Source organism: Meriones unguiculatus, chromosome 4, assembly GCF_030254825.1.
Source record: "Meriones unguiculatus strain TT.TT164.6M chromosome 4, Bangor_MerUng_6.1, whole genome shotgun sequence".
Classification (NCBI taxonomy): domain Eukaryota; kingdom Metazoa; phylum Chordata; class Mammalia; order Rodentia; family Muridae; genus Meriones; species Meriones unguiculatus.
In genome coordinates, this window is record NC_083352.1 from 13,158,326 (window position 1) to 13,171,605 (window position 13,280).

Sequence of the window (13,280 nt, forward strand, 5' to 3'; positions counted from 1 at the left end):
ACTTCCAAAAGTCCACTCTAATTCCAAAGCATGCTCCTAAGAAATATCGCTTTGTAAGTCTAGGTTGGTTATAAGATTCCGCCTAATTTTTAGTGCTGCTTTTAAGCTTGTGAAAGGATTATGGTCTTCACGGTGGAGCAAGGGGGCGGGGGACGACTGAAGTATGGATAAAGGAACATTGCATACATTTGTATTACATTGCATACATCTTTTAATAAATATGATGTAGGGCTGGATGAGGTAACAGCCTGTAATCCCAGCACTTGGGAAGGGTAGTCGGGAGGACTACTGCGTGTTGAGCTAGAAAGCAAGACCCTCTCTCCAAAAAACCAACCAGGGTCTATAGAGATGGATCACTGGTTAAGGACATTTGCTCTGACGGTGGTTCATAATCACGAGTAATTCCTTCCCGTAAAGGGTCTGACACACTCCTCCGACCTCCAGACACCAAGCACGCACATGGTGCACATATGTGCATGCAGGGAAAATACTCATGCATGTAACATAAATAAATATAAACCCAAAAACATCCTGTCTAACCAAATCAAACAAGGTGCCTTTAACGCTCCCGGCTTAAGGAGCCTAAAGGAGAACTTTATCAGCACACCAACGGGACCTTGCAGGCCGGTAACCTCCCTAAATGCCTAGGGCCTCCTCCCCTTCCCAGCAGCCCTTGCGTGGCGAGGCGGGCCTGTCTCCGGCTCTGCCACTCAGAACCTCTTTGGCGGGAGGTTTGAAGACCCGAGCACACTCAGAGGCTCCAGGAGCGGTACTCCGGCTGCACGGTGCGGGCCTGGAGCGGGGTCCCCCTACCGGGTCACCGGGCGCCGTGTGGAGGAGGCCGCGGCCCAGCCCGCAGAAGCGACGCGGCCCTGACCTGCCCCGAAGGCCGCCCGGCGGCGGACAGACTCCAGCCAGGGCGCCGCCCGCAGTTGCCGGCGCCCGAGCCGCCACGAGGGCTCAAGGTCTTTGCTGCACTGTGCGCGGAGAGGGCAGTGGGGAGAGCAGGGTTCCTCCGCACACCCCAACCCTGAGACGCCGAATCCCCGGGGCCGCGGCCCGCGCATGCGCACCTTTCTGCCTCCCCGCCAGCGCACGCTCGGTCCAGCCGCGCCGGGTTCATTCATGGAGGCCGCGGGAGGCGCTGGAGCCGCCTTCCTGAAGGGTGAGGAGACGCGCTCAGTTGGGGGGCGGGCGGTGGGACGCGTGGCCGCCACCGGGGTCTGCTCACGTCTCAGGTCTTCTTACACCGGGGAGGGCCCGGGGGGGGGTCCTCTCACATCCGGGTTCCCCTCAGACTCGGGAAGCCTCCCACCCTGGAGTTCCCTCTGAACACCTGTGTGGACACTCCCTCTCCCCCTACACATGCTCATCATGTGGTCTTCACCTCCCCGGAGTCCCTGCCATGGCCCTGGACAGCTGGCAGGAGGATGGGTCCCATCTTAGCTTTCTGAGAGCCTCCCGCCTCTAGCGCCCGGAATCAGAAAAAGTAATAATTTGGTAATAATGGGAGTGGCCTCTTGGTGGGTCCTACCGGAGTAGAGCTGACACTTGCGGAGCTCTCCAACAACTTTGTGCAGTTTCTAGGTAAGGGAGTAGAGGCTCGTTCCTCCTTTACTTAGCAGGGGGGCGGAAGGGTGAGCCTCCAGGGTATCTGCTGTCTCAGCCTGACTCCACAAACTGAGGAGTGTACTGATGTGTGTAGAGTTTGGCTTTGAGCAAAGAGGTCTGTAGGGAGGGACTTGGCGTGGTAGAGCTGAAAGAACAGACCTGCAGTGCGCACAATTCTGTAGGTAGCCAGAGGTGACTGTTTTCATAATAATACCACAGTATTTTGTGAACAAAACCAGGTCTTTTGCTTTGCTCGAAATTACTTAGCAATGGGACACCTGCAATTGGTTTTTAACTTATTTATTAATTTATTACAATTTATTTATTTTGTGTCCCAGCTGTAGCCCCCTCCCTCGTCCCCTCGAAATCCCACTCTCCCTCCTTCTCTCATGCTCCTCCCCCAGTCCACTAATAGGGGAGGTCCTTCTTCCCTTTCATCTGATCCTAGCCTATCAGGTCTCATCAAGACTGGCTGCATTGTCCTCCTCTGTAGCCCCTGGTAAGGCTGGCCCCACGGAGGCGGGGGGGGGGGGGGGGGGGAGGGTGTTAAAGAGCCAGCCACTGAGTTCATGTCAGAGACAGCCCCTGCTACCCATGCTAGGGAACCCACTTGGACACTGAGCTGCCATGGGCTACATCTGTGCAGGGGTTCTAGGTTATCTCCATGCATGGTCCTTGGTTAGAGTATCAGTGTCAGAAAAGACCCCTGTGCCCAGATATTTTGGTTCTGTTGGTCTCTTCGTGGAGCTCCTGTCTCCTCCAGGAAGTCTATCTCCCCTTCTTTCATAAGATTCCCAGCACTCTGCCCAAAGTTTGGCTATGAGTCTCAGCATCTGCTTTGATAACCTGGCTGGGTAGAGTCTTTCAGAGGCCCTCTGTGGTAGGCTCCTGCCCTAGTCTCTGTTTTCTCCCTGATGTCTGCCCTGTTTGCCTTTCTGAGTGAGGCTTGATCCCTTAGCTCACCTTCTTTAGTTGTACCAAATTTTAATCTTAGCCATTCTGATGGGTGTAAAGTGAATTTTGAGGGTTTTGATTTGCATTTCCCTGATGACTAAGGACTTCGAGCATTTTTTTAAGTGTTTCTCTGTTATTCGTTAGAAATTACTTAGTGAGGGACACCTGGAAATTTTTGTTGTTTTTTGTTTTTTGAGACAGGGTTTCTCTGTGTAGCCCCAACTGTCCTGGATTAACTTTGTAGACCAGGCTGACCTCGAACTTACAGAGCTCCCGCCTGCCTCTGCCTCCCAAGTGCTGGAATTAAAGATGTGTCCCAACACCACCTGACAATTTTTTTTTTTTTTTTTTGGATATAGTCTCTAACCCATGCTAGCCTAGTACATATGTAGCTGAGGCTGACCTTAGATTTCTGATCCTCCTTCCTAGAACTGGGATTATAGGTGTGACCTTTCAAGCCTGGTTTATGCTTGTGGTAGGACCTAGTACATGTTAAATAAGCACTCTAGCAACTGGGCTACATTCCAGCCCTTCTTCGAATTTTACTTTTTTTTTAATTCAATTTACATCTCTGTCATAGGCCCCTCCCTCCCCTCTTCGTAGCACCACCCTTCCTCCCGAATTCCCTTTCCCCTATTCCTAAGAATAGGGGAGCCTCCCTACCCAGACTTCCGAGCTCATCTATTCACATGAGGACTGAGTTCATCTTCTTCTAATTTTAAATGAAAAAAATGGCAAGTGAAAATTATATGAAATTCTCTTTCCTTCTTCCTTTTCTATTGCTATATGTAGTCTCCTATAGCCCAAGCTGGCCTCCATCTTTCTATATAGCTGAGGCTGGCCTAGAACTCTTTTTTGTTTGTTTTAGGACAGGGTTTCTCTAGCCTGGGCTGTCCTGAAACTCACTCTGTAGAGCAGGCTGGCCTTGAGTGCTGGGATTAAAGGTGTGCTCTACCACTGCTGTGCTTTGGCCTGGAATTCTTGACCCTCTTTACCTCCACCTTCTAACCCTAAGTGGTAAGATTACAGGCATGTGCTAATATGCTAAGCTCCATGAAAAAAATTATTGGACCTAACTATATTAGCTTGTCAATGCACTGTCGATACCATGGCCATTAAATTGTGTTGTTGGAAGATAGCCTGGCCTGGAAAGCCTGGAATAATTACTGTTTCTTTACAGAAAGCGTAATCCAGGATAATTAAGCCTGGATTAGGAAGATTTAAAATACCACCAAAATAGCAGTGATAATATTTTGAATAGATTCCTAATAGAAATTTTCATTGATTTTTTTTTTTTTCTAACATAAACAGAACAAGAGAAAAACCTGTTGGGGGCGCAATTACCAGAGTGTAGTTTCTGCTAATATCTTGCTTATTTTCAGATATTGTGGCCTATGTTGAAGTATGGTCTTCCAAAGGGACAGAGAATTACTCAAAGACATTTACAAAACAACTCGAGGATATGGGAGCAACGGTAAGAAATTAATATCAAAATGATTGATAGCCTGCTGGTGTTTTCTTGTTAGGGAAGCTATTCCTTAGAACACAGGGGACCAGGTAGTGAGTAAGTGGTAGGCGACAAACAAAATATGAGTTGGACAGTTGTGCTTACAGAGCAGATGGTCTTGGAGGCATTTATGAGGAGGAGTCTAGTGGGAAACGTGAGTTGGGCATTGGTTCTGTGTGGGCTGGTACTTGGACTCAGAAGAGTAAAGGTTCAGAATGAGCAGGTTTTTAAGGGAAGATTATGACTTTAGGCATACTGGAAACATCTCACAGACATGGATTGTTCATGATTGAGCCAGTCACAGCTACAGTGACATAGGGGTCAAGATCTCAGAGGTCAGGAGATAGCACCTTACTCAGATTCTCGTTAGAGTGAAGAGTGCTGAAGGAAGAGATGAAGTCTTTTGACTATTTAAGGACCCGTGATGGCCTGACCATCAATTTAAGAGTCAAGAGAGAGAAAAATTGTAAGGAGAATATTGAAAACAAGTATGGTAGAATTTAAAAGAGGGGTGTTCAGAACAACCGAAGAAAGGTAAGATATTCTTGAGATTTGAAACCTGTGAGGCCATTACCTTAGTTCACTTTCCCATTATAGAGGTAATGGTGTTCAAGAAGAGTCTGAGAATCCTGCATTGGAAGAAATAGAGACAACGGAACATAGACTGCTCTGATGGAGAGTTTTGCTTTGAACAAAGTGTGCTTACTTGCTTATTGGCATTCAGGAGATGTTCACTGACAGGCTAAATGAAGTGGATAAATGGGTGACAGGGTAACTCAAAGCAGGATGAGGATGGGGTGCAGTAAGGTAGTATTAGAGCAGTACCGGCCTTGTTTAGCCCCCCTAAACCCTGTGAAGTCAGGTCAAAGGCTGAACAGATGCCCCGCCACTTGCAATGGAATTAAGAACCTAAAATACATGTTGTTTAAAAAAATTTTTCTGAAAATTGAAAATGCTTTTAATACACACAGCATAGTACTGTATTAAAATGTAATTGATACGCACAGAGCTTAGCAACTCTGAGTGTGTGTGGAATGGAAGCTCGTGGGACTGGCTGAGAGGTATCATCATCATGAGGTATCATCATGAGGTATGATGTGTATCCTACAGTTCCTAACCAGCCAGAACAAAATACCATTTCTTCTAGCACCTCAGAATAAAACATTCCTAAGTAAAACCGTGATAAACTAGGGACCTTCTGTCTAGGCGGTCACCCTACTTTTTATTGAAGAGACACGGCATGTTTTGTTACGCTGACCTGTGGGGCTCCAAGTGGAGTGTTATTTTAGGAGGGCCAGTATATATTGTGGTTCATGCCTGTGTCTAGATGTAACATGTGTCAGCTCTGTCCAAGGTGTGGGATTTTATCAGGTTCTCCTCTGTTCTAAGGCTTGTACTAAGTATCCAGCACTCTTCCGGAAAGATGTTTAGAGGTGCTGCTTATTTGTCTAGGATTTTAATGGAAGCCTTGGGGAAACAGCCCCAGGTGCTAGGCTGGGCTCTTTCTGGTTGCCTTGGGAATGGCTGTTTACAAAAGTAACACCTGTGCACTGTCTGAAAACTACTGCTCTATGTGGCTGTGAAACTTAAGAGAAGCCAGTTGTCCTTTGCTTTATTCTCCTTTTGTGCTGGGAGAGATTTTCTGGCCTCACACATTCTAGGCAAGTACACTATAGCTGAACTAGGCCCCCAGTCTCTTTTCTGTTTTCGAAAGGCAATTATTTTTTTAAAAAACTTGAAATGTGTGGTTGGAAAGCAAGAGCGCCATACCATCCGTGAGGAGGTCGTCTCCTACTGAGCAGGCTTGGGGAACACACTTAGGTCATGAGGCTTGAAGGTGCAGGTGCTTTCCTACATCCACCAAGTCTTGTCACCAGACTTGCTTTTAATCTCTTCCTTTTTGTATTTGCTTTCGTACTTCCTTTACAAGAAGAGCAAGTGTTCTTAACTGTCTGTTCTTCTTTGCATGCCCCTTGATCATCAGGGGCTCCTCCTGGTTTCTTCTCTCCTGTTCACTTTATACTCAAAGGATTCCTACTCTGTTCTATGCTTGGAAGCTTTAGTGAGGGGAGCAAAGGTGACATAAGCAGACACTTTATTGGGGTTGGGGGTAAGGGTTGCCTGAATGCTAATCCTCGTTCTAACTGAAGCAGGTGTAGTTTGGTAGGGAGAGGTTCAAACAGGGTCTCACTAGGTAGCTCTGGCTGTCCTGGGACTCTTTTGTAGACCAGGCTGACCTCAAACTCAGATATGCTCCTGCCTCTGCCTCCTGAGTGCTGGGTGCTGGGATTAAAGTTGTATACACCCGTGCTAGGCAAAAGCAGGTGTGTTTTCAAACATCGTTCCACACTTACACAGTACTTTTCTGGTGCATTCTTAGAAGTGAAATTCTGGGGTAAGGGTTTTTGATAATTTCATTTTGACAAATTTTGAACAGTGTTCTTTTTGATCACTTTAAGAAATTATGACTATAATTATGAATATAATGAGTGTTTTGTTTTTGCATTTTGTCCACAGGTTTCAAAAACTTTCAACAAGCAAGTGACCCATGTGATCTTCAAAGATGGATATCAGAGCACCTGGGACAAAGCCCAGAAGACAGGGGCAAAGCTGGTATCTGTCCTCTGGGTTGAAAAGTAAGTCGTTGTCATGGAGAATGTGACAACACTGTTTTGTCAGCTCCTGTTGCTGTTAACAAAGTGCTGTAGACTTGCATTGTGGGAGCTCTGGAAGCTGAGGATCTCAGGTGTTTGAGATATCCTTGGCCTGTATGTGGCCATCTTCCTGTGTCCTCTGCTGGTAACTACCAGGCTACACCAAAGCCTACTTTTGAAATTCTTTATGTGTTCTGGAGATACAAGTTTTATAATACATGTTATTTGCAAACCTTGATTTTCTCATTTTATGCATTTCTCTTCACTTTTTTAGTTTTATTTCTTTGACATAGAAACTTTTTTTGTGATTGTTTTGTTGGTATTGGTGCTTGTGCTTTGAATGTCACCTTCAAGAAACCATTGCCTAATCCAGAACAAAGGGTTCATATCTCTGTTTCCTTTTAAGGGTCTTACTGATTTGTGTGCTACATTTAAGTGTGCCATCTACTCTGAATGAATGTTTTTGTGTGATAAGGGAAGCTTCTGCTTTTGTTGTTTCGAATATGGGAAGGTAGGTGCCCCAACACCGCTATGGTTTTTGGAGCCATTGTTGAAAATTGATTAATATTATGGGTTTAATCCAGACTCTCGATTATCCTTACCTTTAAAAAAAATTTTTATTACTATTTATTTATTTGTGTGTGAGTGTGTGTGTGCTTCCCAATATTAATTTGACTTTTATTTTTTGTCTCTTGCTTCATTGTGAATTTCACATCATGTACCCCAATCTCACTCAACCCCCTCTCCCCTCATATCTGCCCACCATCCTTGCAACCTCCCCCCCGAAAAGAGGTAAGAAAAATCTCATTGTGGAATCTGTGACAGTGTGTCCCATAGTGTACCCTTTTGTCCACACTTTTTTTTTTTTTTAAGAAGTGTATTTCTTTTAAAGTGGAACTTTAGATGCAAATATTCTCATAGGGGCACCTGAGAAACCAAGTACTTCACCCTAGGAATTCATCAGTATTTAAAAATCATTTGATAGTATAAATACTACTAGGAAAAAAGTTTTCCTCTTAATTTCATCACAGCATTGATGAACACCTAGAGAGAAAATACCAACGGCAACACAAAACAGACTATGAATGCAGAGACAAAAGCCCTTAACCATAGGAGCAAGCTGAATCTATCAATGCACAGGGATCATATATAGTAACAGATTTATTATCAGTAATGGAAGGTTTGCTTAATATTGTATGCCAACTCAATAACTAAGTTCACAGAACATAAAAGAAAAGTTCTGTTTCAATAAATGCTTGTGATGCTATTTAGTATTTAAAACCAATTAAATTAACTCTTAGAAAACTTGGAACATTGTAAAATTTCTCAGTTTGAAAAAGTGTATTTGCAAAAAATACCATATTAACAACATACAAAATGATAAAAGACCAAACAACTAAACCTTACTGAAACCTCTTCTACATAAAAGTATAGTGAAAGTAGAAATCAATACAATACAGATTAAAACTAAATTAGATATCATTTTTACATGTAAATGGAAAATTTAAGAAGTTTATACAATAATAATTTAGTTGGAAATTCATATATCTGTATTTTAGTCAATCTAATACTCATCCCACCCCTTCCAGTTCCTCCCATCTCCTCATTGCACTTTTTCTTCCCATAATTTCATGTTCAGATACTCACAGGCACTATGAATCCATGTATGCAATGCTACATCATTTCCAGCAAATTATGTTTTACTGTAGAATTCTCACAATCTTTCTGTTCTTCCATCAGGATCCTTGAGTGTTCAGCAAGGATGTATGATATGTTCTATTTAAAGCTGAGACCTCCACACTCGTTTATTCTTTGCATCAGGACTAATTGAAGATCTTTTATAAATCATCATTTATTAGAGCAAAAAGACACATCATCAAAGATGTGTCTTTGATGAGTGATGAAATATGCGCTAATATAGAGGTTTGGAGATATGAACTTAGGAAGCAGTTTAATACTATACCCATTTAGCAGAAAAACTTAGATATTCCCCTGAGGACTATGACGTGTACAGTCTTGAATTCATGGCACAGTTATCAGTGTTGCAGATGAGTGTTCTCTTTATTTAATTTTTATATTAATTACAGTTTATTCACTTTGTATCCCAGCTGTAGTACCCTCCCTCATTCCCTCCAAATCCCACCCTCCTTCCTGCCTCTCCTCCCATGCCACTCTCCAGAGGTCCTTCTCCCCTCCCTCTGACCCTAGCCTATTAGGTCTCATCAGGACCGGCTTAATTGCTTGCAAATGTTCACTGCAATGACTCATTGGTCTGGTATGAGGTCTCTGGCTTCTGCTACTCTATCAGTACTGGGATCCTCTTAGATAATCCTGTTGTTGCCAAGTATCATGGAGATCCTGTAGTTTTGGATCTGCAGGACTGGCCCCTTCATGCGCTCTAGCAGTTCATCAATGGGGTAGATGTTGTGTTGGGCCAATTCAAAGCCCTGAATCTGGACTGAGAGGTATCTGTGCTAGTCAGTCCACCAGCTCTGCTCTCACACCCTTGGGGCTGGCTCACCAGCAACCTCTGCAACCCGAGCCATCTCTACCCTGCTGCCCAGGCAAGGTGCAAGGCCCTAAGACATCAGTATGTCTCTGGGAGGTAGCCCAGACCGGGGTATCTGCCTGGCCTTTGGTGGTAACAGATCCCTGCTGTTCCAGGGCCACAGACCCAGGTGTGGCCTCCAGTGGAAACAGGCCAGGATCCCAATGTGGTCACAGGTAGCATCACCAGCTACTCACATCAGACTGTTCCTCATTACACATCAGGCTGTTCCTCATTACCCTCAAGTTTCCAGTTCTTCTCTTCATTGTGACACCATCTTTGTGTTTCTCTTTTTCTTCCATTTCTCCACTACTTTCTTGTTCCTCTTACTGGTGCCTAGGTTCTGTATGTGTCTAGGCTCATCACAAGAGTGGTCTCAGGAGTGCTATGTCTTACATTGTGACACTGGTCTGCCCATAATGGTCTGCCCACTTGGCCTAGTTGGCAAACAGGTTGTTATCTCAGGGTAGCTCCCTGTCCTGGCCCCATGGCACCTGTCTGTTGGTTGTTCTGGTGGTCTTCTTGGGCTTGCTTCTCTCCCAGCCCTCCCCAATGGCCCTTTGGGGTTGTCTGTCTCAGGCTCACTGTTGCCCAGGGCCTGTGGTCCCAGGTGGGGTTCTTCTAGTCTCTGGCTTGCACCCTGTCCTGGGAGCCCATCCAGGCCTGCCTGGCACCAGACTGGTGGCTGTCTCAGGCTCCAGGGAATGTCAGGCTACTAATCACTCAGATGTTCATTGGTCAGAACACTGAGCACAGACATAGCCTCTCTCCTCTCTGCCACCTATTGACGCACATGTGACACGGTAGCCACACCTGCAGTGTCTCTAGGGACAGGAATTAGCCTATTTTCTGTTTTGTTTTTCTCTGTTTTTATTTTACTTTATTTTTTGTTTTTTTGTTTTGTTTTGTTTTGTTTTGTTTATTTGTTTTTTGAGGCAGGGTTTCTCTGTGTAGGCTTGGCTGTCCTGGACTCACTTTGTAGACCAGGCTGTCCTCAAACTCCCAGAGATCTGCCTGCCTCTTCCTCCCTGAGTTCTAGAATTACAGACTTGCACCACTGCACCCAGCTAGAATTTGCCTCTTTTAATTGGCATATTGAGTTCAGGTTGCCAGACTTGGCTTGGGGCACAGGTTATGACCCCCAACTTCAGGATTAAAGACACACTTTATACTCTCCTAGGGGTCAATCCAGGACTCTCTGCATGCTAGGTGAATACTCTGCCAACCTAGCCATTACCTCTGCCATGGAAAGTATCACTTTATATTTGTTAAAACTGTGTGACGAGGGCTGGAGCTATGGCTCAGTGTTAAGGACACAAGTTGTTCTTTCAGGGGACCCAGGTTCAGTTTCCAGCACCCACATGGTTGCCCCAAATCATCCATAGCTCCAGTTTCAGGGGGTCCAATGGCCTCTCATTACCTCTGTGATACTGCACACACACGGTGAACCTACATATCCATATTTGTAAAAGGTGGAACCGGTCTCCATGTACAAACATCTTAAGCTTGTTCTAGGATATATTTAACTAAAGGTCTGTATGTATTGTTAAAAAGTAAAATCTAGTTATGTGTGGACATAAACAGGAATGCATAAAGGTACTTCCAGTTTTGTAAGTGGAATAACAGATGAAGGAAAATTGTGGACCTTTGAGATGGGTCAGCTTGTAAGGACACTGGGCACCAAGCCTGATGACCCGACCTTCATTCCCAGAACCCATGTGGTGGTAGGAGAGCACAGACCCCTGCTAGTTGTCCTCTGATTTGCATATGTGCATACCCCCCCCACAAATTAATAAGTAGTAATAAAATTGAAAAAAAGATAAAAGTAATTGAAAGTCTGGATATAAGCCCACAATGTTAGCTAATTTTCAACAATGGCTCTAGAAACCATCCATCTTTTCAATGGGATTAAGATGCCTTTGGGGTATCTGCCTTTCACAGTGAGTTGACTCCAGGTGGAGGACAAAGGTGAATGTTCCCCACTGTTGCTGTAGTCATTTTATTGCAGGGACATTTCCCTTTTCCACTTTAGCTGGCCAGCACCTTTTTTGTTTTTGTTTGTTTGTTTTTAGGAGTTTTATTGTTGGTTTTTGAGGCAGGGTTTCTTTGTGTGGTCCTGTGTGGCCTGAGACCAGCATTGTAGACCAGGCTGGCCTTGAACTCACAGAGAACTGGAATTAAAGGTGTGCTGTGTGGCCTAACTGCTTTTTACCTCTACTTAGTGCAGCAGAAAATGTTTAGACATTGAATAAATCTATTTTCTGCTTTTTTTTTTTTTTTTATCTCCTGAAAGCCAGAAGAAAACACCAGATATCATTACAGATGGTTGTGACCATGTGGGTGCTGGGAATTGAACTCAGTGCCTCTTGAAGAGCAGCCAGTGCTCTTAACATCTGAGCCATCTCTCCAGCCCCTGTTTTCTGCTTTTCTGTTTGTCTCTTTTAATTGATTTATCAGTTTGGGTGGCAGACTTGACTTGGGGCACAGGTTGTGATCCCCAAGTTTGATAATATTCCCAGGCTTCCCAACTGGATGTGTGAGGCAAGGGGAAAAATAAGCCTTATGTAATCAAGGGGCAGGAAATAGTACAACTGGTCTGATGTGACATTTTTATTTCATGCCCTTTTTCCAATCAGAATCAGTGTGACATCGAACCTTTGTATATATTACTGTTCTGTACATTTTTATTTAAATGCCAGAAATGGAGTTTTTAGCTCAAAAGGGCTAGCCCATTGTATTTTGTGGTATATGCTGCCAAATTTTCCTAGAAAGAATGTCTTAATTTCTCCCCTTTTAAGTAATATAAAAAGATACATCTTCATTTGTAAGTTAAAAGCATTGTTTTTATTCCCATTTCCCCCCTAATTTTAAGTAGCTGAGCTGACCTTTGTTATGCTGACCACCAGTCTGGCTTCTCTTTTAACTGCCCAGAGTCACCAGCTTTTCATTGACAGTGATCATGTGTGTGTGGGCTCTGTTGGACACAACGCCTCAGATTGCAACAGTCTCCGATGAAAATGCCTTTCCCTTTAGACAACAGAAAATTTTATATCCAAGGAAACAAATGATGAAGACAGAATAATTAAAGATCAACCTGGCTCTCGTCTCTTGGTTGAGTTTTCTGAAGAAGATGATCAGGAGTTAAAAATTTAAATCCCTCATTAACAGAAAAAGCATTGAAATGCCTCAGTCAGCTGTGATCAGCCTGTTAAAGGAAGCTCTAAGACTGTTGCAGGGCCAGGGCCTCAGCCTGGGGAGGGTTAGGGTCCTTGGGGATCAGTGTGGCTGGCAAGCAGGTGATGTTGCAAGGAAGGGGAGTTGTGGAAAACCCACAGCGGCCACTCATCTCTCTGGAGCAGTGTGTGGTAGTCGTGCCCAGCAGTGCAGGCCCATGAGAGTCCTCTGGCTACCCTTCTAATGAGTGCATCCTGGTTCAAGCTCATTGTCCTCTTCGAAGAGGAGGCTGAACTGTAGGATGCATTGGACTTACAGAAGTTATAAAGCAACTTGACATCTAATGTGGCATGAGGAAAGATGGCACTGGCGAACTTCACGTGGCTTAGCAGCAGACACTATGCTATTTTCCTATGTGCCCTTCCTTTTCGTATTTACATAATTGCATGGGTTTGTTTTTGTTTTTGTTTTTTGGCACCTGGTTCAGTAACATCCAATAGTATATTAAGAATATAATCCTGTGTCCTGCAACACTTGAGGCTCTGGAGCCAGCCTGGGCAAAGATGGAAGCCAGTGTGCAGCTGCTCTGCTCTGTACTGCCCCTCACTGGGTACAACCTGAGTTCAGTGCCCAGAGCTCAGGCCCCAGTTCAGATCCATTTGTGTTTTCTCTGCTTAGAGACCCTCAAACCCTTCCTGTGTTCTTCCCCGGGGGATTCCTTTTCAGCCAGCTGAATTTTCAGACACGTCTGCCCTTCCCTGTCCAACCCCTCAGTACCTAATGCGGTAGTCTGCATTGAAGAATATTACACTGCTGCCTAGGCAGTTCATTG

The 13,280-nt window shown here is 44.7% G+C and overlaps 1 protein-coding gene and 1 non-coding gene across 4 annotated transcripts in view; one reads left to right on the top strand and one right to left on the bottom strand.

Annotated features, from left to right (window-relative positions):
- Positions 1 to 687: 687 nt before the first annotated feature.
- The window catches only part of Mcph1 (microcephalin 1), a 206,855-nt gene continuing 194,262 nt past the window's right edge, over positions 688 to 13,280 (top strand). For all 3 annotated transcript variants that reach the window (XM_060381444.1, XM_060381445.1, XM_060381446.1), the window contains exons 1-3: positions 688 to 1,165; positions 3,948 to 4,039; positions 6,590 to 6,708. In XM_060381444.1, the coding sequence (XP_060237427.1) occupies positions 1,066 to 1,165; positions 3,948 to 4,039; positions 6,590 to 6,708 (311 nt within the window). In that variant the 5' untranslated portion in view covers positions 688 to 1,065. The remainder of the gene's footprint in view (positions 1,166 to 3,947; positions 4,040 to 6,589; positions 6,709 to 13,280) is intronic.
- Positions 9,978 to 10,109, bottom strand: LOC132653851 (small nucleolar RNA SNORA17). The gene has a single exon (XR_009591692.1). It is a non-coding gene; the product is annotated as a small nucleolar RNA SNORA17 (small nucleolar RNA).